Source organism: Mytilus californianus, unplaced genomic scaffold (genome assembly GCF_021869535.1).
Source record: "Mytilus californianus isolate M0D057914Y unplaced genomic scaffold, xbMytCali1.0.p SCAF_4, whole genome shotgun sequence".
Lineage (NCBI taxonomy): Eukaryota > Metazoa > Mollusca > Bivalvia > Mytilida > Mytilidae > Mytilus > Mytilus californianus.
In genome coordinates, this window is record NW_026262690.1 from 13,034,212 (window position 1) to 13,058,757 (window position 24,546).

Consider the following 24,546-nt stretch of genomic DNA (forward strand, 5'->3'; position numbering starts at 1 on the left):
CCTGCTTTAACTGGTTTAGAAAAACGCGTTTATGGAAACTAAAGACATACTTTTTGAAAAGCCCCTCCTCCAACAAAAAGTAATGAATAAATGAAAAAAAAATTAATAAACGTCTATAAAAACAAAATCTGTCTAAGACCAGCTGGAACCCATATGGAGCACACAGCCTCTACGGCGTAGTGTCTTCGAAAAAAATAATAAACAAACCAATACACACAACTGAATAGTAGATACGTCTTATATAATATAGATATTTCACAAAACTAAGCAGTGTAACAGTTACCTTGACAAAAATGGAGACCATGGCTTGTTACATACTTAGAAATGTAAAATGGCGACCAAGGCTTGTTAAACATATTTAGACATGCAATATGTTAAATCATTTATCTAACACCATAGACAAATTTTCGTTTTTTTAGATTTCACCATGAAGCTTTATTTTCTTGTATTGGTGTTGGCCGTCGGAAGCCAGGGATTCCTGTTAGATGATTTGAAAGAAACTTTCCACAAAGTTGGAGATGCATTCACAGCAACCTTCCATACAGTTGGTGAACAGGCTAAGCAAGTAGGGACCTCACTTTTGGGTTCACTGAAGGAACAAGGCTCGAGCCTTCTGGGTCAGACTGTACAAAGTAAGAATTCATTATCAGTACAAATGAGTTAGTTCAATTTAATGTTTATATTCACATCATTGAGCTTAAGAGTCAGAACTTGTTTTGTATGGAATTTCAGCAACAGCACAACCGACATTGCATTGTGGCCCGAAAAACGTTTGCAACGGTTTCGTGTTCCATAACCAATTTTCCTTTTTCATAAACATGAACATTAAAAAAATACTTGGAATGCTTTGAAACTGACCACAAAAGGGTCATGTTCATTTCACTCATTTTGAAACATAATTGAAAATTTAAAAGTATAAAAAAACCTGAGAAAATAACCCTTACCCACTTTTCATAATGCCGCCTTGGTTAACGATTATATTTCAGAAAGGCTCTTCGGACGCAACGAACTTTTCAATTTTTAAACCTGATAACTACAAAAACGTTAAAAACGCAAAACAAAGCGTTAAAGCATAGAAACTCGGAAGACAGAGGAAAATATTAAAAAACAAAACAAAAGCTAGAAAAATGTTTTTGTTTTAATACGAAAATCCTTTTTTTCAAACTGCACCACTAGAAATGCATTCTCTTAACAAATACAACGCTGTTTTAGGTCTATTGTTAGGAGGCATGCAAGCTTTACAAAACACCCAGGTGACTCCTGCTGGTAGTAAGAGGAATTTAGAAGCACAGTAAGTTCTGTTAAACCTATCAAGAGAATAGTTTTCAAAACATTATATTGTTCCATCAATACATATTATATAAGACAAACAGGAAAGATGTTATCCCATAAGGAGACATGTGAATCCAGACTCTGAGCAAACAATTTTTTTCCAATTTTAACGGATTTGGTATTACACGGCCGGGATAAGAAAACATAACAAACCTCTTACAAGGCAAGCGCGCTACAAACAGATTAAAAGATAGAGCTGGTACATGTTTACAATCGCAATATCTGAAGGATATGCAGAATACTTTTTCAGTCATATCAGTTCATGCATTTTCATTATGAGTGATTTGAAATGCGTATTTAAATTTCTTGTTTATTATTTATAGCTAGAAAAAGTTAGATTTGTAAAGCACATAAAAATCAAGCGACGGCAACTAAAAACATGATATTTCATATGTTAATATAGTATTAACGACGTACACCATCTTTGATTCGTAATTAATGCCCCTTCTCTAATTCCATTGGTCAGATCTATTACATATGTCACTTTCTCTTGTGTGAGGGTCTGGATGGTGGTCTTCATTTCCGTATTCTTTCATTTCATTTGGCATTGTCCTCTTTTTTTGTACTGAACATGCACGAAATATTTGCTTCTGGACTTTAAACAACCAACAATTAATATTTTTTTTTTTATATTTTAGCATCCCATCTTTCTCATTTTTTTGTTTTCCCATTATTCTCTACTCTTTAAACCCAACCAGACCCTCCTGTATTTATTTCGCAGACAATCGTATCTACATGTATTCGCAACGGTCTGATGACTAACCTTCACAAAGATAAAAGAAACCTACAGAAGAAATGATCCTGCCAACTGACTACATACAGCTGCATCCGTATTGAAAGCTTTTATGATTGTATTCTTGTTTGAGTTTGGCATTTATTTTTCGGCAAACAGAATTTGAGCCCTTGCAATTCATTAATTTTTTTATATATTACTCGTTTTACCTATTTTTTCCATTCAAGAATTCTTGAAGCTGAGTTGAAAAGTATCCTTGCGGACAAATTAGGAAAATACCAGACAACTTTCAACAGTGCCATTGATACTTTGACAAAACTAGGAGCTCTCTCTCATAGTACCGATCCTACAAAATTGGTAGAAGCTGTTGATGAAATCGTCCGTAAGTATATCGTCTATAACATCTTTGTTATTCTCCTTATTTATTTGAATCAATATTGTTTTCAAATATTACACTTTGTTCGTTTTTCCCCAAAATATCCTTACATCACCATTAAAGACGGAATAAAGGAATCCATATATTCTGAAATTTCAAATATAATTGAGGACTTTAATTCTAAACCTTATACATGTATTTGTTCATCGTCAACATACAAATATAGTCTCATGGATATGGCAGATGACTTTTCGATTGTCAATCATAATAATCTTCGTGAATTGTTGACCAATGGCCCAAAATATCACTAATTCCTGCCCATCAACTGGTAATGGAACACCTGTTGTCTGATTTTATTTAGGACTATGCAAAAAATGAGCGAAATAGGTGACTTTATGGAGCCATAGATATTGAAGATAGGAATGTATTCAGTTCGATATTCAAAGATAAAGCATTTCCTATTATTTTTGAATTCCCCATTGACTTAAAATTAAAAAAAAACAAAACAAAAACACCAATATCATACCTGATCATCATGTTCTCCGTCGTCTTGGAATGATAACAGCCTTGTGTGGTCAATAAACTTTATGTATCAAAAAACATATCTAATTCTAAATTCACTTCTCTTTACTTTGTATTTGTCTTGATGAAATTCTTTATTTTATAGTTATGCTAATACCTTATTCCTTTGTTATATATGCATGTGTGTTTATGCAGTTGTACTGTTATCAGCATTGGTATTTGAAGAAAAAAAAAAGTTTTTTTTTATATTTTGTATTTGTTTCTATTTTGCTTTTGACTTCCTATGTTGTTTTTTCAGACTCGCACAATACAGTGTCCAACAAATTATTAAAAGAACTTATTCAGGAAATTCAACAGAGTTTGGGAAAATCCCTTAATCTTAACAAAAGAAATGCTTTAACTGATTTACTCGGACAAGTTGGACAAAATCTAGCACAATTTTTCCAACCTCATCTTGAGGCAGCTAAAAACGTGAGTCATATAACTATACTATATAAGTTGAATTACGAATCGCTTCAATTAAATATACATTCTGTTCATAGTTAAGATTCACGATTCATTATATAGTAGACGAGTTACAGAAGTTGGAAATCATATACAAACTTTAAGTTGGGTATTATTTAAAATACTCTTTACCACAAAGTTTTAAATTATTTACGAGTAAATCTAATACATTGTACATAGTATTTGTCGGAGATTTCAAGTAAAGCGTCATGAGAGGGTTATTCCATCCACTTGCAGTTTTTTTTTCGAATGTAGTTATATGAACATTCTTACCATTTCAGCTTGTCAATGGTCTCGGCACCGTAGTAAAGCAAACAGGAACAGATGTCGGCCCAGCCATCCAACCTCACGTTGACGCTTTGAAAACCTCCGGAGCAGCCTTATTACAACACGGACAAAATGCACTTGCTGCTTTGAAAGATGCTGTAACTGATGTTTTACGTAAGTAATAAGAAAGGGGCTATATAAAAAAGAACAAGTAATATGAGACCGGTTGATCTGAAGTGCTCCGCACGGAAAGGTCCTTCTCCACTAGTTTCCCCATTGTGTTACTATTGGCAGATAAAACCCGATGATAACTTTCACCAGGATGCGTCTTAAACAAGGACAGGAATATTGAATTGTCGCAGTGACTCCTATATTCCATATAAAAGCTAGGATATGTGGTATGATTGTCAAGGATACAACTATCTACCAGGTGACGTGTTTGTAAGCGTACAGCAAAACCCATACTGCATTGTCAGCTATAAAAGGATTTAACTTGACAAAATATATAAGAAAAAAACTGCGAGGTCATTAATGATAAAACAACAAACGAAAAACAAATATAACAGACAGCAACCAACGACAACCACCAAATTGCAGGCTAAGGACAGACACATAAAAAAATACCAGGTTAAACATGTTTGCGAGCGCTGAACCCTCTCCTAACCTGGAACAGTGGTGTAACAGCACAACATGAAAATAAAGTGTAAAACTGTAAAAATCAGTTGGAAATGGCCATTAAATAGCCCAATGATTATTTCGTTTAATTAATGCTTAGTTTTCACCATATGAGCATTCACAAATGATTAGATTTTTTAATGAACGACTGCTGCTATTTGTTTTATTCACCCCTCCCCTCATTCCATATAAGTTTTAATGGACGATTGCTGATCTTCATATTCAGTGACCCCCTCCAAAACTTAAAAAAGATCAAATCATTTAACCAATTCATTTCATGTATTTAACATCCATATCTATTTTATTACAGACCAGACACTGGTAAATATAAAGCCACATTTAGTAAATGTTGTACAACACGGAACTGCACTTGCCTCCCAAGCTGGTGGACAGTTTGTTAATCATCTAAGCAGCCACTTATTATCTAGTTTAGGAGCAGCAACGCCAGAAGCTTAAACGTTATGAAAAGGATTTTTTAAAAACACCAATAAAAAAATAAACATGAATATATATGTAGAGTGTAGGTTCATATTCACTGGCATTGAAGTTGGGCCGAGGGATGAAGTTGTTTAAAGTTTGTTTTTGATCCCATTTACCACTATCTGTGGTAACATTTTTGATTACCTTTTTTGTCTGTGTATTTGCTTAAATGAAATTTCAGAAATCAGATATTTGCATACAACACATTATTGTAACTAATAGAAATATGTCTGAATTAAAGGAGATGTGGGGCATGCGTAAATGAAACAGCAACCCAAGGAAAAAAAATAAAAAAAATATGATACATAATATGTTTAGCGAAAGTATCACTCGAAAATACCGTTTTTTTATGAAAATTCATTAATATTAAAACGCTCAAGTATTGTTCCATACTGAGCTTGCGATGTAGTTCTTTATGTATAATCTTGGGATCAATCAAAGGATATTAGTAATTGTAAAATAACTTTTATTTGGTTTCTCGGGCAGACGTTTCTTATCTGTAATTTTCTCTTCTGAAAGTTATAATATGTCACGTCAATAAACAGTAAAAAACCAGGACGCAATAGAAAGGTATGTCGAAGGAAGGCAAACGCGAAAGTAAACGACAAGAGACAAACGACACTTTGCATAATAGATACATAAATAAAATAAATAAATTATAAATAATCCTTATTTCAAGAGGATAAACCCATTAGTTAAAACTAATCTTCCTGAGAGTCCTCAAAATAATAATAACATATTTATAAAGTACATACAATGATAAATAATAATAGATAAATGTTATTCGTCAATGAAACAACAATGCATCAACGCTATCACATATACACTTACCTGAAAGGCAACAACACACATCTTAGTGGCAGCCTACAGCTTGCACAAATACACAAGTGTCTTTACAATCACACATACACTTACCTGATAGGCAACAACACACATCTTAGTGGCAGCCTACAGCTTGCACAAATACACAAGTGTCTTTACAATCACACATACACTTACCTGATAGGCAACAACACACATCTTATTGGCAGCCTACAGCTTGCACAAATACACAAGTGTCTTTACAATAGGCACGTCGGGTGCAAAGGAGAAGGTATGATAAGGCCACTTGTTTTGCCCCTTGAATTGGAAAAGCAAAAAGCATCATAAATCTACCAAATAATATCATTAAGATGTTCATAAGACATAAGTCTGCCATACACCAGTATCAAGATGTATATAAGCCATAAGTCTGCCATACACCAGTATTGAGATGTTCATAAGACATAAGTCTGCCATACACCAGTATTGAGATGTTCATAAGACATAAGTCTGCCATACACCAGTATTAAGATGTATATAAGACATAAGTCTGCCATACACCAGTATTGAGATGTTCGTAAGACATTAGTCTGCCATACACCAGTATTAAGATGTATATAAGACATAAGTCTGCCATACACCAGTATTGAGATGTTCATAAGACATTAGTCTGCCATACACCAGTATTGAGATGTTCATAAGACATTTGTCTGTCATACACCAGTATGGAGATGTTCATAAGACATTTGTCTGCCATACACCAGTATTAAAATATTTTGATTTTTTGTCTTTAATATTTGCATTAGACTTCAAACGTCTTAGATTTATTGTAAAACTGGATAAACTGCCAAAAATAGCCTCATTTTGATATCTTGTCATTACCAAAATAGCCTCATTTTGAGATCTTGTCATTAAAATTTAGCAACAGCTTTTCACAAAAATATATTTTTTTTACAATATGTACTTTACATTGATGTAAATGTGTGTAAAATATCTTTTTTGGTAAGGCTGCTGCTCATATCTAATTTGTCCAAAAACTGTGCGTAAAATTGTAATTTTAGCTCAAATATGTTTATGACATAAGAGTGACATTACAAGTGAATTTTCTGCACTAAAGTGTCCAGATTATATTCATTTGTTCATTTATCAATAGAATTAACATAATTTGGAAAGGCTAAAGTAATTTTACCATTTTTGCAATTTAAGGGGCCAAATAATGGCTCTGATCAAACCCCTTCTTTAATAGAGATGGCAAAATATCTGCCATCACCTAATTATTTAAAGCCTAAACACTGAAATGATACCAAGACAGTCATTGATGATGTTGATGGACTTGCAAATATACTTACATTTGAAAAAGTTAATCTAGTATACCATTTTATTCTCGATCATTCGATAAGTTACACAAAAAATATATTTACTCATCCGCTGCATGATGCACCATTACTGTTTATGAATAATCAATGGATTTTAATATAAGTTACATGACAGTTGTCAATTGCCGAGTAGGAACTAACTGCCGCCAATGGAGCATCTGTTTGTATACTCAGTTTCAATTTGCACAATCTTTAGTTTTTTGTGTGCATTGCCTTGGGGATTGTTGCTTGTATTTTTCTTACGGCTAAGTTTTTATGTGTTTTTCTTCGACTTATAATCTTAATGTTTTATAGCCCCCTCTACTACTTCTTAGTATCTTGATCCTTCTTTAGATTGATACTATATGATAGAAGGCCTGAAGTTATTGAAATCAAGATCGAAGCTGAGTAAATAAATACTATGTCATAATCAAAGTGGTTTGCTGCATTTCATTCTTAACATATGTCGGAATAGAGTTGTTGGAGAGGCGTCCCATTGGCTATCATACCACACCTTCTTATTTTTCAAACAACTTATTTCCAGAACTATTGAATATTATGTTAGTACTTTAGAGAATAAGAATTTCAATGAATACACTGTTGGGAATATAACAGTTTATCAAACAAAATACATGTAAATACTCATAATTTAAAGCACCAATATGTCTATCGTAATAATGTGACAATAAATCTACAGTTGCTCACTGAGGGTAGCCAAACTTTAACATACGAGGAAAACTGTGAAATCTTTAAAGAAGTCTTTGAATATATAAAAAAATCAAAAAGATTCCTTGTAGTATAATCAAATAAGATATGAATAAACAAAAACACCGTGTCCACAGAATTTCATTTATTCATTTTTTTTTATATTTGTGATTTCTTATTTTTTCTTTTTTTCTTATATTTATATTTTTTCTTTTTTTTTCTCTCAATTCTCTTTCATTTTTCTTGTTAATTGTGTTTGGCTTTTTTTTTTTTCTCAGACTGTGCAAATGCCTCATTTTACTATTACCTTTAATATATATATACTGAACTGTGCATGCTCTGTATAATTGTTATTGTAATATTATGTAAAGGAGAAGACTTCATAAGTTAGTTAAACTTGTGTCCGATCCTTTTTGTATCTTTGAGCAAATAAAAATTGATATAAACTAAACTATGTGTCTATCGCTGTTCCTAAACACAAGGAATATTCATTGTTTTGGAAATTGATTTAAATGTTGTTTTTTTTTCTTCTGTTATAGTGACAACTTACTATTAATTGACTATTTTTGTCAAAACATGATTTGTTTCTTGTTTTATTACCTTCTTACTATTTCCAATGACTTTATGGAAATAAAAGTTATATAATTATAATATTTATACCAATGGCATCATCTTATGGAAAACATATGAAATTTTCGTTTTGAAAATATTGCTTCGAGTTAAAAGTTCCTTCAATAATAAAAAAATGTTATTTCAGATGGGAAATTACGACATTTTCAAAGAAACTAATTACGAAATTAAACATCCTTTGGAAGGATATTGAATACTAGTCGACTAGATCAATCAGCTTAGGTATAAAGTATTTCCGAACTTTTATTATTTCACTCATTATCTTGAAAACCAATAATAACACAGCATCACAATCATACTCCCCGGCAGTTCTATCTCCGATCCGCATACTACTCTACAATAATGGAGTAAGGGAAAATAGTTCCGGAACAGAATCGATCAATGTAAGGATCTTAAAAGACAGAAGATACCTGATTCACTGAACTCATAGGAGGATCAACATACCAGCTTGTTATTGAAAAAAAATTATAAAACTGTAAACTACATAATTACATTTTAATGAATGGACGGATTGAAAAGAATTGAAAATGGCTTTGAGCCAAGCAAGTAAGATAAAGAAAGCTGCCCGCAACTGGAAAGGAAGGATTACACAAATATGAGCAATAAAACTGAGGACCTTCCAGAATTTCTTCCTTCTAGTAAAAATATAACCATTATCATTACACTCACAACTTTAGTTCTCGTGACAATTATAGGAAACTTAATAGTTTTGCTAGCTTTCATAAAAGAATCAAAGCTACGAAAGGAAGCTTTCAACTATTTTATATTCAATCTAGCAATAACGGACTTTTTAGTAGCTATAACAGCCATGACATTTTACACGATAGATACAGTTTTAGGATACTGGCCTTTTGGACCAGCCATGTGTGCCTTTTGGATATATGCCGACTATGCCATGACTTTTGCCTCGGTATTCACCTTGACCGCCATTTCAATTGACAGATTCTGGTCGGTGACATGGCCCATCCATTACCGAAATAATTCAACAATTAAGAAGACGATCATTATGATAGCCATTGTATGGTAAGTATGCATTTACTCTTTAGTTTGCATTAACTTGATCCCAAGCATACATTGCCTTGGAATTTTTGTTTTCAGTGCTCCTCAACTTCTTTACTGATTTTGCCTTCCAACTGTTTTTGATTCGAGCGTCACTGGTGAGTCTTATGTAGACGAAACGTGCGCCTGAAGAACCAATTAATTAGCCGGAAATTTTTATCCGTTTTTTTAATATGTATACTTTCGTCCACTATCGGGTCATTTGTGCATTATCTTACTTTGACTTGTTAAGTTGGACCTCTAGGGTGAACTATGTTTTAAACTGTGATCACTCCCGGGGAAGCCCATAAGGTACTAGAAGGTACAAAGATAGACCATCACAGGATCGGTCAAACAACGTGATAAGGCAATATATTGTCCGTACCCATGTCCGACAAGAAAATCGGAACACAGTAATTGACATTGATTCAAACGTTCGGCACTGGGTTTTATGAAATCGCCTTTTAGAGTATTTTTTAACTTTAAGGCTTATATGTAAAATAACACTATACACATATCTAAAAAAACCAAGAAAATCTAAAAATTCATAAATATCTATGTCTAGACAACTTGAATGGGTTATCAATTCATAGACTTCAATAAAAATATAATACCCAACTTTTTTTTGTATTTATACTAGACTTATACTATGAGATATAGCTGTATACTAAATAACGTGGGCACTTGACATGCTTTGTATTCGATAACGACTGAAAAGTAGTGAGAAACCTAAATTCCATTTCATGTGCATAGTTACGCATTTATTTATACATCAGCGACATAATCTACTTACGCATTTACTTTATCAAGAAACAATACCCTAATGCATTTAATGTTTAAATTTATTACCGTTAATGCTATTGTTGGTTGTGCATTTCCGTTTCGTTATACATAAGCGAATAATTACCCTATTTTCAGTCGTTAACGATGAATAGTTGAACAGTTTCAATATATTCAAAACTTATCAAATACCAAGGAGAAGCATACATCTGTACATTTTCCAGTTTTGCTTCCGTTGTTCGTCCGTTCATCCGTCGATTGACAGTTTTCATTTTGATCATCTTTGAAACTAACGCGTAAATTTGATACAACCTTGGAAGCAATACTCCATGGTGGATTCCTTATAAAAATTCTAATTTTGTACCGACTGACCGAGACACTTGCCGCTTAAATTGATCTACTTTTATATTTCTTCTGCTCTGCCAACTTAATGCCAAATCTTTTAAATTCTATAAGAATGATGATTTCGAGATTCTATTAAAACAAAAACGCATTATGTGCTAACCACTGGCATACTTTGGCATGAAACATTTGGACACAGGTTTTCATTGAAGTCTAAGGAAAGTCACGTTCCCTTCATTTCAACTATAACAGTAGTATTAATCTTAAATAACTTGAAATCAGTGTTCAGCTGTACTCAATATTCAGTTGTGTACGTGTCCATTGGAGATGAAGAGAGAGGTAACTTCACACGAAACAATTAAAGTCGGGCGTCAAGGACTAAGCCTAGCTGGACTAGTAACTTTGTGTATTTCAAGCCACAGTAGGTGTTGTGGTTTTGACTGCTCTAGCGTAATGTATTCAAATGTGCCATCTCCTATCAACACTTTACACACATGCTATTGAAATACAATGATTTGTCTTTTATCGAGTCAAAGAGAAGGGTCAGACATCCTCGTCCTTTGAATCTGGGGGATTTAAAGAGAAGGGTCTGACATCCTCGTCCTTTGGTTATCTGGGGGATTTAAAGAAAAGGGTCTGACATCCTCGTCCTTTGAGTTCTGGGAGATTTAAAGAAAAGGGTCAGACATCCTCGTCCTTTGGTTTCTCGGGGATTTAAAGAAAAGGGTCTGACATCCTCGTCCTTTGAGTTCTGGGGGGATTTAAAGAAAAGGGTCTGACATCCTCGTCCTTTGGTTTCTCGGGGATTTAAAGAAAAGGGTCTGACATCCTTGTCCTTTGGTTTCTGGGAGATTTAAAGAAAATGGTCTGACATCCTCGTCCTTTGGTTTCTGGGGGATTTAAAGAAAAGGGTCTGACATCCTCGTCCTTTGGTTTTTAGGGGATTTAAAGAAAAGGGTCAGACATCCTCGTCCTATGAGTTCTGGGGAATTTAAAAGAGAAGGGTCAGACATCCTTGTCCCTTGGTTTCTGGGGGATTTAAAGAAAAGGGTCTGACATCCTCGTCCTTTAAGTTCTGGGGGATTTAAAGAAAAGGGTCTGACATCCTCGTCCTTTGGTTTCTGGGGGATTTAAAGAGAAGGGTCAGACATCTTCGTCCTTTGAGTTCTGGGGGATTTAAAGAGAAGGGTCAGACATCCTCGTCCTTTGGTTTTTGGGGGATTTAAAGAAAAGGGTCTGACATCCTCGTCCTTTGGTTTCTTGGGAATTTAAAGAAAAGGGTCTGACATCCTTGTCCTTTGAGTCCTTGGGGATTTAAAGAAAAGGGTCTGACATCCTCGTCCCTTGGTTTCTGGGGGATTTAAAGAGAAGGGTCTGACATCCTCGTCCTTTGAGTTCTGGGGAATTTAAAGAGAAGGGTCAGACATCCTTGTCCTTTGGTTATTGGGGGGATTTAAAGAAAAGGGTCAGACATCCTCGTCCTTTGAGTTCTGGGGGATTTAAAGAGAAGGGTCAGACATCCTCGTCCTTTGAGTTCTGGGGGATTTCAAGAGAAGGGTCAGACATCCTCGTCCTTTGAGTTCTGGGGGATTTAAAAGAAGGGTCAGATATCCTCTTTTGATTTCTGGGGGAATTTTCATCACGTTGCCAATGATACCACATGTCCTATTTATTTTTTTGCCAATATTTTATTGAAAAGCTGTCATTTCGCCTTTTGGATTACATGTGTTTATCAACATAGCGCTGAATTGTCTGCTGACTCTGTTATATTACGCCATTTATATTTAAGCCAAGATGCTCTTTATTTTCCACGGATGATACATTATTGAACATAAGGGTTCTAAATATGGTTACTTTGGATTTTGTTTTATCAGTTTTAAGTCGTAGTGTGGCATATTTTATGGGTTTGGAAATTCATGTTCCAAGTGAAATCTCGGGATTCTGAGGTTATTTTCCTTTTTGAGTACAGCATGAACTTTGAATATTTTGGGATATACCTTAATATGTATTTGGTGTTTTTGCTTCAATTTCTTGCATAGAAATTCAGTTTGTGGTATTATCCTCACTTTTTGAATCTATGCTTTGTTTTTGTGTTATTTGAACGGATGCCAAGTTGGTTCAATATTGAAAATTCAACATTCAACAGTCATATTTTTTTTCTTCTTTATAAATTCCTTTTTTTCAATTCTTATTATTTTTTTTTTATTTTTAATGTTCATATTTAACAACATTCGATTTAAACATTCAATATTCAAATTTTCAATATTCGTTTTTTTTATATTCAACATTCAACTTCAATATTTAACATTCGTTTTTCAACATTCAACGGCCCACAAGAGTGACTGGGGATTAGAAATATGGTCACCGTGCTTAGATCGTCTTCCGATCGGCATTAAAACCCTGCTCAATTGGCCGTCCGTTTGTCTGTGCAGGGTGTACAAGTACGCAGCTACGTCCGGTCAAAATGGAAACGTTAAATCCGTGTAGAAAGAGTGTCGTGGGTGAACTGTTGTAAGTCAAATTTTCTGTCCCTATCTAATATACCCTCATTTTCAAGTGGCAGTCAAATTTCCCCGACCTTTATCCACGTGCCTTTATCACAGAAAGCCCTTTTACAGGACCTACATATTGTATTTATTATTAATTTGTTCTGTCCTAAACATGAAATATTTGCCACTGGACGTCAAGCAACCATCAATCAATCAACATTCGTTTTTTCAACATTCAACATTTGATTTCAACATTCAATAATCGGTTCAACATTCGATTTCAAAATTCGATTTATGACAGTATATATTCAATATTTAAACTTTTTGTGGAGAGTTGCCTCATTGGCAATCATACCACATCTTATTTTTATATTTCAACATTCGATTTTAACATTTAACATTTGATTTTAATATTCATCATTCGTTTTTCAACATTCAACAATCGATTTCAACATTAATTAAAAATTAAAAAACTGAATAACACAAACAAATGATATTGTTAGCTAAACTGTAAACGCTTTCGGTCGTTCATTCGGCTCTTTAGACAGTAATTGAACGTTGTTATATGTATCGTTCGATATTCCGGAGTTTGCGATAAAAGAAAAAGGATGAAAACATTAACTTTTTTTTTTTTAGCCGACCCCGTCACGTGATTATGAAATCGAAAATCCTGTCAGCAGCTGCTTGTACCGCGTTGTGTTTTCTTTTTATTAAGAATTATTTTTGGTCTTCTTTGTTGAATTTAATAAAATTACAGCTTGTTTAAATTTCAGTTTGAGGCACTCGTCCATTTTTTTTCTCAAGTTGAAGCAATGTTTTATTTTTTTTTTATAATGAAGTTTCTTTTTATTTGCACATGAACATAATAGTAAGTTATACAAATTTTCTGCATAATATAATATAAACACAGAAGATATACAACATATAAAAATAGACACAGCTGAAATAGTTTGATACATTGCAGAGTATGATTGCAAGACAAAGGTTGCTCAGATAGATAGTCCATATTCATAATTTATACAACATATGGTGTCTATTGTTTATCTTTGTTGTTATGACAATAAAAGAGTCCAGGGGTTACAGCAGTTCTCCCCCCTACTGAGTCATTTATTTTTATAAAAAATATATTTTTCTATTAATAAGTTTTCTTTTAAATAATTTTTTAGCGATATCATATTGGTTTGTTCCAATGATAATTTGCTTCTATTAATATAGAATTTTGTTAACAGAATTAGCAAGTTTCTTATGTCATTTTTATCCTTTTTCGTTAGAATACCAAATAAAACCAAATCTTTATTTAAAGATAGTTCTATTTCTATCTTCTCAAATATCCAGGAGTTAAGGTCTTCCCATAATTTCGATATATACAGACAAATCCAGAATATATGTTCTATTGTTTCTACCTCTCCACAACCAAAACTACACTTATTTGTATTTTTCAATTTAAATTTATTTTAAATCGAAGTTCATTCGTGCCTAGAATTCGATGTATTATTCTGAATAGAAACCACTGCAGTTTTGAATTCTTGGTAATATAAAAGGGCAATATATGGATATTTTCCAATTGTAGTTTGTAATTAGAATTAAGGACCATTTTTGTTATCATTTCTGTTTAAGGTTTGACTTTTTACTACTTAAAATATTATACATATCTTTTAAACCTCTCAGGGATTTAAAAAAATAATTTTATAACTGAAAGCAAAACTTTACCGTTTTCTCTCACTAAATCATTGGGGCGTATATTATATTCATTTAAATACTTTTTATTGCAGAAATTAAGCCTTGATATGTAAGGAAATTAGTTTTTGATATTGTATACATTTTTAAATAATCAAAAGTCATGAAATTTCCACATTCATCTTACAAGTCATTTATCAGTCAAATTTCTATTTTAGTCCAATCTTTATATAAAACTGATTGATTACCAATCTATATTTCACCATTCTTCCATATATTGAATGTGGTAATTTGAGAATTATTTTGTATATTTTGAATATCATTCCAAGCATTAAATACTTCTTTCCAAAATGGATTTTTCTGCTTTTTATAAGGGCCAAGAAATTGCATTTCCAAAAAAATCTAATTTTCTAAAACGAGGAATAGTTACACTAGTTTTGAATTATTTCTATTAATTATTCTTATCCAAGTTAATTTTAAACCTTTTATGTAGTTTTCAATGTTTATCATTTTTAGACCTCCTGCAAAGTGTGGTTTGGATAAAGTGTCTCTTTTAACTTTATCTGGTTTGTTATCCCAGATAAAGGAAAATATTTTGTCAGTAAGATATTTAAGCTTTGCATTATTTAGACTGGGTATAATAATGAATAGGAATAAATGGTTTAATTTTATAAGTGTTTTTATCACTGTTATTTTTCGAATTGGGGAGAGTATTTGGTTTGTCCAAGTTTTTAAAGTATTTTCGATTTTTTTCATCCTGGGATCATAGTTTAAAATTTCAATTTCATTAAGATCCACGGAGAAATTTATCCCAAGAAGTGTAAATCTGCTGGAACCCCACTCCAATCCCCACTTCACACACATAGTTTCTTGGTTAAACTTTTTCTTCCCAATCCAAGCAACCTTGATCTTGTTTAAATTTATTTAAAGGCCTGAAAAATCTGCATATTTATCTAGAGTACGGAGAGATGCATTCAAAGATTCTGGTGATCCATCAAGTATAAGAATATTGTGAAATGAGATACTCTAAGTCATCTATAGTGATTCCTTTGATTTGGTCATTATTTTTTATAAGTATACAAGAATGTCGCAATTAAAGTTGAGATGTAGACAATTTAGCTTGTTTTCAATTCACTCATGCGGTGAAAATTGAAATGTTAATAAAACCTAGTTAAATTTAAATATTAAAAGAGTCTTAATGATACAATTTAGAGATTTTTCAACAATCTTTGCAAAATAAATATTTTTTTAAGCTTAAAAAAAATCAGAATACTTTTAAATCTCTAATGAATTCATTCAATGTTCGGTGCATTCAATTATAGGCTACAGAATTATTTATTCCGTTGTCAATAAAATCTTCCATCATTTCATACGAAAACACATACTTGGTCCATACATTAGATAACATTTATGCAAGGTATAACAAATTGACAAATAATTAGAATACCATTAGTCCAAAGGAAGGCGTCACAGAAAAAAAAATTAAAATGGTCTTTTAACATGTTCAAGACGTGATAATTATTTGGCCTAGATGACCATTTGATATTTTTGCGGATTGTCTATTCATTTTCATCTGTTGCTATCCGCATGCTTATTCTATTCAGTGGATACGATATTCATTTTCAAAATCCTCCTCCCCAAAATCAAATGGTAATCCCTTTTCCTTTCAACTTTATACCTACATGCACTACCTCTGTACCTTTGTCTTCGGGTCAAATCCTCCTTCCGCTGTTTTTGTTGCTCTCAAGCAAATTATATTAAGTTTAGCTTCTACAGATCCCTCATCTTGGAAATGTCCTACTATAGTGAGAATTTCTCCCCACAATCGATAGGGATTTTTGTTGGGGGGGGGGGGGTCTGACGTTTGAAACTATGTTCTAAGGGGTCTTTATGTGGTTCATAAAAATTAGGGGGGAGGGTGGTGGGGAGTTGCCAACAAAAATGTTTAATGTGAAAAATTTTAACACACCCCCTCAGCTAATAAATAATTACCGTTCTCTAAGTGTAGCTTCTACAGACCCCTCATCTAGGAAATGTCCTACTTTAGCGTGAATTTCTCCTCACGTAAGGTTCCAGTTCGCATTATATTTAAATCCGATTTAAACATGAAAAAGCATTCAAAAAGACCTTGCCGTCACCAGGTCACTGTTTGAATCTCAAAAAATTCTGAGAGATGGCAATTTTCAGTTACTGCATATTTAATTTTAGTATAAAAAGTAATGATCCAATGTTTAATAGATGGTCTGAAATTGAAAAAGTCCAATACGCTTTTGATAAAACTCCAGGAAATTGAGTCAAACGCCTTTTCGAAATCAACAAGGAGGAGAATACCAGGTATGTAATTTTCCTCTGTATACAATAAAATATCATAAATTTATCTAGACAATAAGACGTGTTTTCACCAATATCTCTTCCAGGAATAAACCCTCTTTGATCATTATTTATAAGAAGTGACAAGATAAACTTCAATCGTTCTGCAATACAGCTAGACCCAAGTTTATATATTGTGTTTAATAGACTTAGGTCGCCAGTTTTTCATATATTGTCTTGATTATTCCCCTTATTTTGAGATACTGACATTTCATCCATATTATACCCATAGTTGATTGACCGTAGAACAAATTCGCCTCAATCTATCCAAAAGAATTTAAAAAACTCAATGGTGCATCCATCTGATCCTCTAGACTTTTTTATTTTTCATTCTTTTAACAGCTGCTGTTCATTCTGAAGAAGAAATTTCCCCCTTCTATGGTATTCCTTATTTCATTTGTTAATTTTGGAACATCTAAATATGGAATTTCCTTATTGGGATCAACATTTTCTACTGTATCTTTTTTGAATATATGTCCTTATGGAAGTTTTTGGCTTCCATTAAAATCTGTTCTTGTTTGTTTATACAAAGACCTTCATTATTGACTAAAAAAATTCTTAGTTTCTAAATTAGGAAATATTTGGAGGATCTTTCTCCTTCTTCTGTCCATTGTATTTTTGAACGCACATAATGTCTAAAATCAGGCATTAGATACTTACAACTATCTAAATATAAATAATCCGCGAGCAAGAGAAAAAGTCTTTGAACTTATTGAAACTTATGATCTTATCGATCCATTTCGAGAATTCTACCCAGGTAAGAAGCGATTTACGTGGAGAAAAATTAATCCTCTGAAGCAAGCTAGCTATATAGGCTTGATTTTTTTCTTGTATCTCGGAGTTTCTATCAAAAGTTAAAAGAAGTAGAAATTCAAAACGGCTATAGATCTGATCATTCACCAATAGTTTTACACTTTAAAATAAGTGATTTCAATATTGGGAAGCGTTTATTGAAATTTAAAAATAGTTTACTATATGATATAGAATATATTGAAACTGTCAAAGAAAAAAAGAAAACAGACAAAGGATCAATATGTAACCTTAGTATACAATAGAGACACCCTAGATCAAGTGGATTGCTTAGATATTCAATTCACAATAAATGAGAAACTGTTCTTAGAAACACTAATGACCGAATTTAGAAGTAAAACAATTTCCTTTGCATCATATAAAAAGAAAGAAACAAATAAATTGGAAAATGCTTTGGTAAATGAAATTCAAAAATTGGAAGAAAATATACAAATCACAAAAACTCTTGAAAATCTCAACCAAATAAAATCTGAATTACAAATTTTAAGACAATGAAAAATGTGTGGTCACTCGTCCATTTTCGAAAGTCGAACTGTGGCCCTCTTAATGTATTTTGATGTGAACTGTTGTTACGTTGCTGTCTCCTTGGTGTTTATCCGACATTTCCTTTATTCACAGATAATAATAGAAATAAACACAAAAAGTTTTCAGGGATTTGATATGAAACTTAATCTTTTTTTCGCTCTCATCTTTCTGTTTAGTAAGAAGATAAAAAGCAAGACAGTTATTCTATACACAGTATTCTTATTGCTTACCGAGCGCAATTAACATAATGATTAATAGAAAAAAAAACATCCGAGTTGATTTTAAAAGCTTTCGAATTAATGCAAATTCACTTGATTCAAGTTTTATGAACTTGAAAAGAACGATTTACTTGTAGAGTGTAATGAGATTTATTGTGCGGATATACATCACGCAACAGTTTCTTCTTTTGTTTGAATTAAATCGTTTGATGTTTATTACTTTCATAGTTTCTAAAAGGTAAAAATGATGAAACGGAAGACTAAAGGAAGGCATTAGGATTTTTGACGAATCAAAAATATTTCCTGTTGACGAAACACGATACGAGTTGAAATCGAATGTTGAAAAAAAAAATAAATTGTTGAATATAGAAATCGAATGTTGAATGTTGAAAAACGAATGTTTACCTTTATTATAAATCGAATGTAAAAAATGTTAATGTTGAATATTGAAACCGAATGTTGAAAATATGAACATTGAAAAAAATCAAAGAAAAACAAAATTGTTATAAGATTTTGTTTTCATTTTGAATATTTAATCAACTTGACATCCGGGTTATTTGACACTGATGATTGAATTGTGTTTTAAATCTATGTTCTTATTTTTTAAAACCCTGTTTCTTTCCGTTGTTGTACACTTTTTAAGATTGAGTCATATGTGCATTTAGATATTTTAATATTTCATCGTTCTTCATAACGATCCGACATTTTTTGTAAGAATTATCGTTGACGAGTTTCATAATAGCAGCCCTACAGAAATTTTCTCATAAAGGCATTTTTATTGAAAACCAATTGTTCAGATAATAATTGAGGGTAAATGTTGAGTAAACATTAAGTTTCTAAATAATTATTAACAAATAACATTAACGGTACCAGTTTTTATGCACCAGTTGCGGTTTACTCAAAGATACTATTGGCATCCAATCATAGGTTTCTTCATACTGGTTAAAAAGATATATGGTTTTTGCATACTTATATCTGAAATAAGGAGATAATTTGCTACCCTCGGTTTAGAAAATGTTTTTTTTAAGTCTCATATGGTAGCTTTATTCACACTGATACCAAAAATATGTTGTTTCTATTTACTTTTGCTTGAAATAAGGGAGATAAAATGCCAACTCCGGTTTTAAAAAATGTCACTTCTGGTACCATCTGATAGGTCACTTCACACTGATTCTAAAAATATATTGTTCTAGGTGCGTTTAAATGAAATCAGTGCAGGAAATAGCTACTTCCTGTTTATAAAAGGTAACTTTCTGCTGACCTTTTCAAGGTCATATGTCTACCAACCTAATGCAAAAGACCCTACAGCTTTATTACGCATAAATATGAATTTATAGCAACGGTCAAAATCTAGAACTTCAACTTACTTTTGACCTTGGCCTAATTATCAAGGTCACAAAGAAAGGACCTCGAATCGAATGACCCTAAGTTCCTTTTATATATAGTTAATAAGTTATATCCCAATATAGCTAATTTTAGACATAAGAAGGGAGGAAACTCCTATTAAATGTCATCGACGCACCCTTTTAACCAAATATAGATGTTACGACATGTCAAAACTAACACTTTAGTAAACACATTTTGTCGGTATCTTATAAGGTTTCTGAGGAGAAGCAATAATAAGCCAAAATCAAAATTTAGAACATGATTGTGACATTTGACCATGACCTCATTTTTCTTTTGGTGAACAAAAGACCTCAAATCAAATAACCCTAGGTTTCTATCAATAAAGTTACCAGTTACAAATACATACAATTTATAGCAAATGCATAAGGCGAGATAATTCTCATATAGAGTCTCCGGATCGCTTCTGACAAATTTTTTCGACATTCTAAGGATGTATCGATCAATTTTGAAAAATAATTGAAAATGGCTATTTAACGTTTATAACCGAAGGTGACCTTCTTCAAGGTCATATGTCTGCAACCCAATGTAAAAGACCCTATGACTTTATCATGTAGTAATGAGTTTTAGCAAAGGTCAAAATCTAGAACGTCAAATTAAACTTTGACCTTGACCTCAATTTCAAGGTCATACATCAAGGACCTCAAATCAAAAGACCTTAGGTCTCTATAACTTATAGTTTTCCAGTTACAATTATATGTCACTTATTCTTCAGTCAAAATCAAACGTATTAACATGCTGAGGATATAACGATAAATTTGGAAAAATAAATGTGTCGCTTTCTTTTACGGTTGCGAAGGAGTAGTCATAACAAGAAAAACAGTATTCGGGGAGATAATTCTCACAAAGAAAAGTGTTCGGTTTAAAAGGGTCAGTTTTAAAGGTGTATAAACTGTACGATATCATATACAAAATATCTAAGCGACATCTTTTGAAACAACACAGCACAAGAAAAAAATAGGCGGAAGAAAAAAAATCAGAACAGAACCAAAATATTTTCCACGGAAAAGTGGAAAGACCTAATAGTAAAAACAATCAGAACACACTCAAAAGGTCTTTCCATGTTAAAGTTCTTTCCATGCAAAAGTGGAAAGACCTAGTTATATACTTCTGATGGTGAATAGGATTACAGAAGATCGTCAAGAATTTTTTATACTAAAACTGATTATGACAATCTAGTTTTTTAGGTTTAAGTGTGACTGTCCTCTAGTATTTATCTTTATCGTTGATGTTGTATACTTTTATGGCATTATAATGAACCTCTGTTCTAGCCGTATCCTCCTCATAATATTGCATATATTTGTAATCTGAGGTTCTGCACGTATACGAAGCCCGACAATTAAATAAATGTTTTCCTTTTAACGGCTACTAACGTATCAATTACTACTGGCGATATTTTGTATAAAATTTATTATCTGCTTCGAATGTCCACAAATCAATTTTATTTCTTCACTTCCGCAAGTTTTGCCATAATGAATAAGAATATTCTTTTTGTTGCTATACCATTTTTATATACAAGACGTCATTTCAAAGATGTACACAAATGTTACCACGATCTCCAAAACAATTATAAAACTATTATAAACCATAAACTTTGAAAGGTTGACCTTTTGTCCCTTTTATAAATAAATAAATAAATAAATAGACAAATGAATAAAATCAAGAAATGAATAAAGAAACAAAGAAACAAAGAAATAAAGAAGCAAAGAAAGAAAAAAAGAAAAGTCATCAACACATTTGAATCAAAGAAGTAAATATTAGATACATTTTGTATGAAAAGTTATAAGTACACAATGTATGGTGTTGGTAACATTTATCGTATCTACGTACATTTCCACAAGCAATTCTGAATCTCGCCATTTTATATCAAAATTTGACAAAAACCATAGTACACTCACTAGCTGTGATATGTCTATGAACTTAATGACTTAAATGATCTACAGTTGGACGTCCCAGATTTTGATCGTTTGGCTTTAGCAAATATTTGACCAAACTAAGAATATTTCATGGAATACAGTTTTTTCTTCATTGTCAAATGCCCTTGCATATAGTGAGCTCAAGTTACTGACGATTATTGAGTTTTATACTGGTAAACCAACCTTTGGCATACTAATCGCCTTTGCATGTCCAGATTCTTGGAATAAGTTAGAATTTATAAGCATATGTTTTGCTGGTGGACTGATAGTCCCCGAGGGTATCACCAGCCCAGTAGCCAGTACTTTGGTACTGGCATGAAAATACGGATTTTATGTTATCAAAATATGCTGTTAAAAATTTTGGAAATTATTTAAAACTAAGGAATGTATCTCCCTCATGCAAAGCTCTGATTCCTTGCCCAGCTTTTGCTATACTTTTTGGTCCTTTTTAGCCTATAGCTCTTCATATTTTTAATAAGCTTTGGATTTTCAAATATTTTGGCCTCGAGCATCACTGAAGAGACATTGATTGTCGAAATGCGCATCTGGTGCAGAAAAATTGGTACCGTTTATGTTATAATGAATTATAATGAATTCATAAAAAAGACTCACATACCACAAATGCTTTTTTTCAAAAAGAATAAAACAAAAAAGAATGAACAAAAGATTCACCAATTCAGTAAAACGCTACATTTGAATCTTTTTCAAATTTCGGCTTATATTGAAATATAGTCCTTGATATCAGTTTACAGGGAAAGATGTGGATATCCTAAAGATAGAATGTTCCATAAAACAAATCATTCTTGTTCATAGGAAATGAAAAATACTATTTAAGATCGCTTTTTCATGGACTTTTTTTCATTTCAGGGTTTGTGTGTTTACGATATGGACTCCACCGTTCATTGGAGATAGACTGAATCATAACGAAGAATATTCATGTATTTGGGAACCAAATGAAAACAGGGAGTTTATAATTGTAGTTGATGTGATCGGTCATTATTTACCATGCTCCCTTATGGTGATTTCTTACATCAAAGTTTTGGCTGTAATGAGGAAAAGAGGAAAAATTAAACCTAAGAACCACGTGAACGTCAGGTCTACCAGAAATGAAGACTACACAAATAACACCACAGTCAGCAGTATCAATAGTAAAATACAAGATCCCACGATAAACACGCAAAATAAATTATCAAACGATACCACAAAGTCACATGACAAAAACGTAACAAATAACCAGATTGTATTTGTAAGCAGTTCACAAGATTATCGACCCCTTGCTTCAGATCAGCAGACGTCAACGTCATCATCTCAAACTTCGCAGAGAATGCAACGTGAAAATCGATGGACCAATGATACAAAAGACACCACAGATGAAGTAAAGTATAACAAATCAGAGAGAAAAATTTTCATCACCTTGTCATATGTAGTTTTAAGTTATCTTATATTTTGGTTTCCGTTTTATGTCACCTGGGATATATACGCGTTCCATCCTGATCTAGTACCACCGTTATTATATACGGTGATGTTTTGGATGACATACATAAACTCGACCCTTAACCCTATTATCTATGCTTATACAAATAAAGATTTTCGCCGTTCATTTTGGAAAATAATGAGATGCAAGTTTTAAATGTTGATTCAGATGATGTTAATTTAAAACATGAAGAAATATAAGACACGGATAAACTTGTGTTTATAATTAATTTGTAAATTTTTCTGTTTCGGAAATTGTATTATAAGACAAGCTTAAGTATATGTTTTAATGTTGTGATGAATTCTCATAATTACCAATAAAGAGTTACCCTCGCACACTCCTGTGTAATAAAAGAAGACAAAAATAGTTTGAAATTACAGAATGCAATTGTCGTGAAAATCTTAACATTCATCTTGGAAAATGATATATTCATTGATAAAACAAACAAATACTGAGTGTAGGTGAAGTGGACAATACATTTACTGGGTGGACATTTGTGGAAGTGAAAAGTACTTATATATGTATATATAAGTCTAGAGATTTGCACTACGATACTAGTATAAGATGGTATTATACGAAGATGTTGTTATTAAATCGTGTGGACAAATATCGGAATTCGTTGACTTCCATCTTCGTCAACATGTTGAAGACTTACCATCTCACATCAAAGATACTACCGATTATCTTGGAAAATTGCAGGCCTTAAATCCACTCCCCTCCGACACGACACTTGTCTCTATGGACGTCACCTCCCTCTACACGAATATTCCACATGCAGATGACATTGATGCATGTAATGAAGTTTGGAATTCCTGACCAGTGAAATTTCCACCTACTGAATGCCTGGTCAAAATGCTCACGCTGGTACTTAAAAACAACAACTTCACTTTTGATGGAGATCATTATCTGCAAGTTAATGGAACTGCTATGGGCAACAAAATGGCTCCATCATATGCCAACATATTTATGGGCAAATTAGAAAAACAACTCCTTGAATCTTCCATCGAAAAACACATTTCCTGGTTTAGATTTATAGATGATGTGGATATGAAATGGAATAAAAGTGACGAGGATTTAGATACATTCATCACTCATGCCAACAACATACATCCAAGTATCAAAT

The 24,546-nt window shown here is 32.6% G+C and overlaps 2 protein-coding genes across 2 annotated transcripts; both read left to right on the forward strand.

The window, feature by feature from the left end:
* The first annotated feature begins 402 nt into the window (after positions 1 to 402).
* On the forward strand, positions 403 to 4,921 carry LOC127699097 (uncharacterized). The gene is made up of 6 exons (XM_052202833.1): positions 403 to 632; positions 1,213 to 1,291; positions 2,293 to 2,447; positions 3,262 to 3,434; positions 3,749 to 3,908; positions 4,720 to 4,921. The coding sequence occupies exons 1-6, from the start codon at positions 428 to 430 to the stop codon at positions 4,863 to 4,865; spliced, it is 918 nt and encodes a 305-aa protein (XP_052058793.1). The 5' UTR covers positions 403 to 427; the 3' UTR covers positions 4,866 to 4,921.
* Positions 4,922 to 8,815: 3,894 nt separating this feature from the next.
* LOC127699227 (D(2) dopamine receptor-like) lies at positions 8,816 to 23,579 on the forward strand. The gene is made up of 2 exons (XM_052202982.1): positions 8,816 to 9,403; positions 22,817 to 23,579. Exons 1-2 carry the CDS (start codon positions 8,976 to 8,978, stop codon positions 23,577 to 23,579), a joined length of 1,191 nt encoding a protein of 396 aa, XP_052058942.1. The 5' UTR covers positions 8,816 to 8,975.
* The last annotated feature ends 967 nt before the right edge of the window (positions 23,580 to 24,546 follow it).

Excerpts from the sequence above, each read along its gene's own strand:
- LOC127699097 (XM_052202833.1), top strand. The coding sequence starts at position 428 with ATGAAGCTTTATTTTCTTGTATTGGTGTTGGCCGTCGGAAGCCAGGGA. Across the intron at positions 1,292-2,292 it reads AAGAGGAATTTAGAAGCACA|AATTCTTGAAGCTGAGTTGA; the intron begins GTAAGTTCTGTT and ends TTTCCATTCAAG. Across the intron at positions 2,448-3,261 it reads AGCTGTTGATGAAATCGTCC|ACTCGCACAATACAGTGTCC; the intron begins GTAAGTATATCG and ends TTGTTTTTTCAG.
- LOC127699227 (XM_052202982.1), top strand. The coding sequence starts at position 8,976 with ATGAGCAATAAAACTGAGGACCTTCCAGAATTTCTTCCTTCTAGTAAA. Across the intron at positions 9,404-22,816 it reads ATTATGATAGCCATTGTATG|GGTTTGTGTGTTTACGATAT; the intron begins GTAAGTATGCAT and ends TTTTCATTTCAG.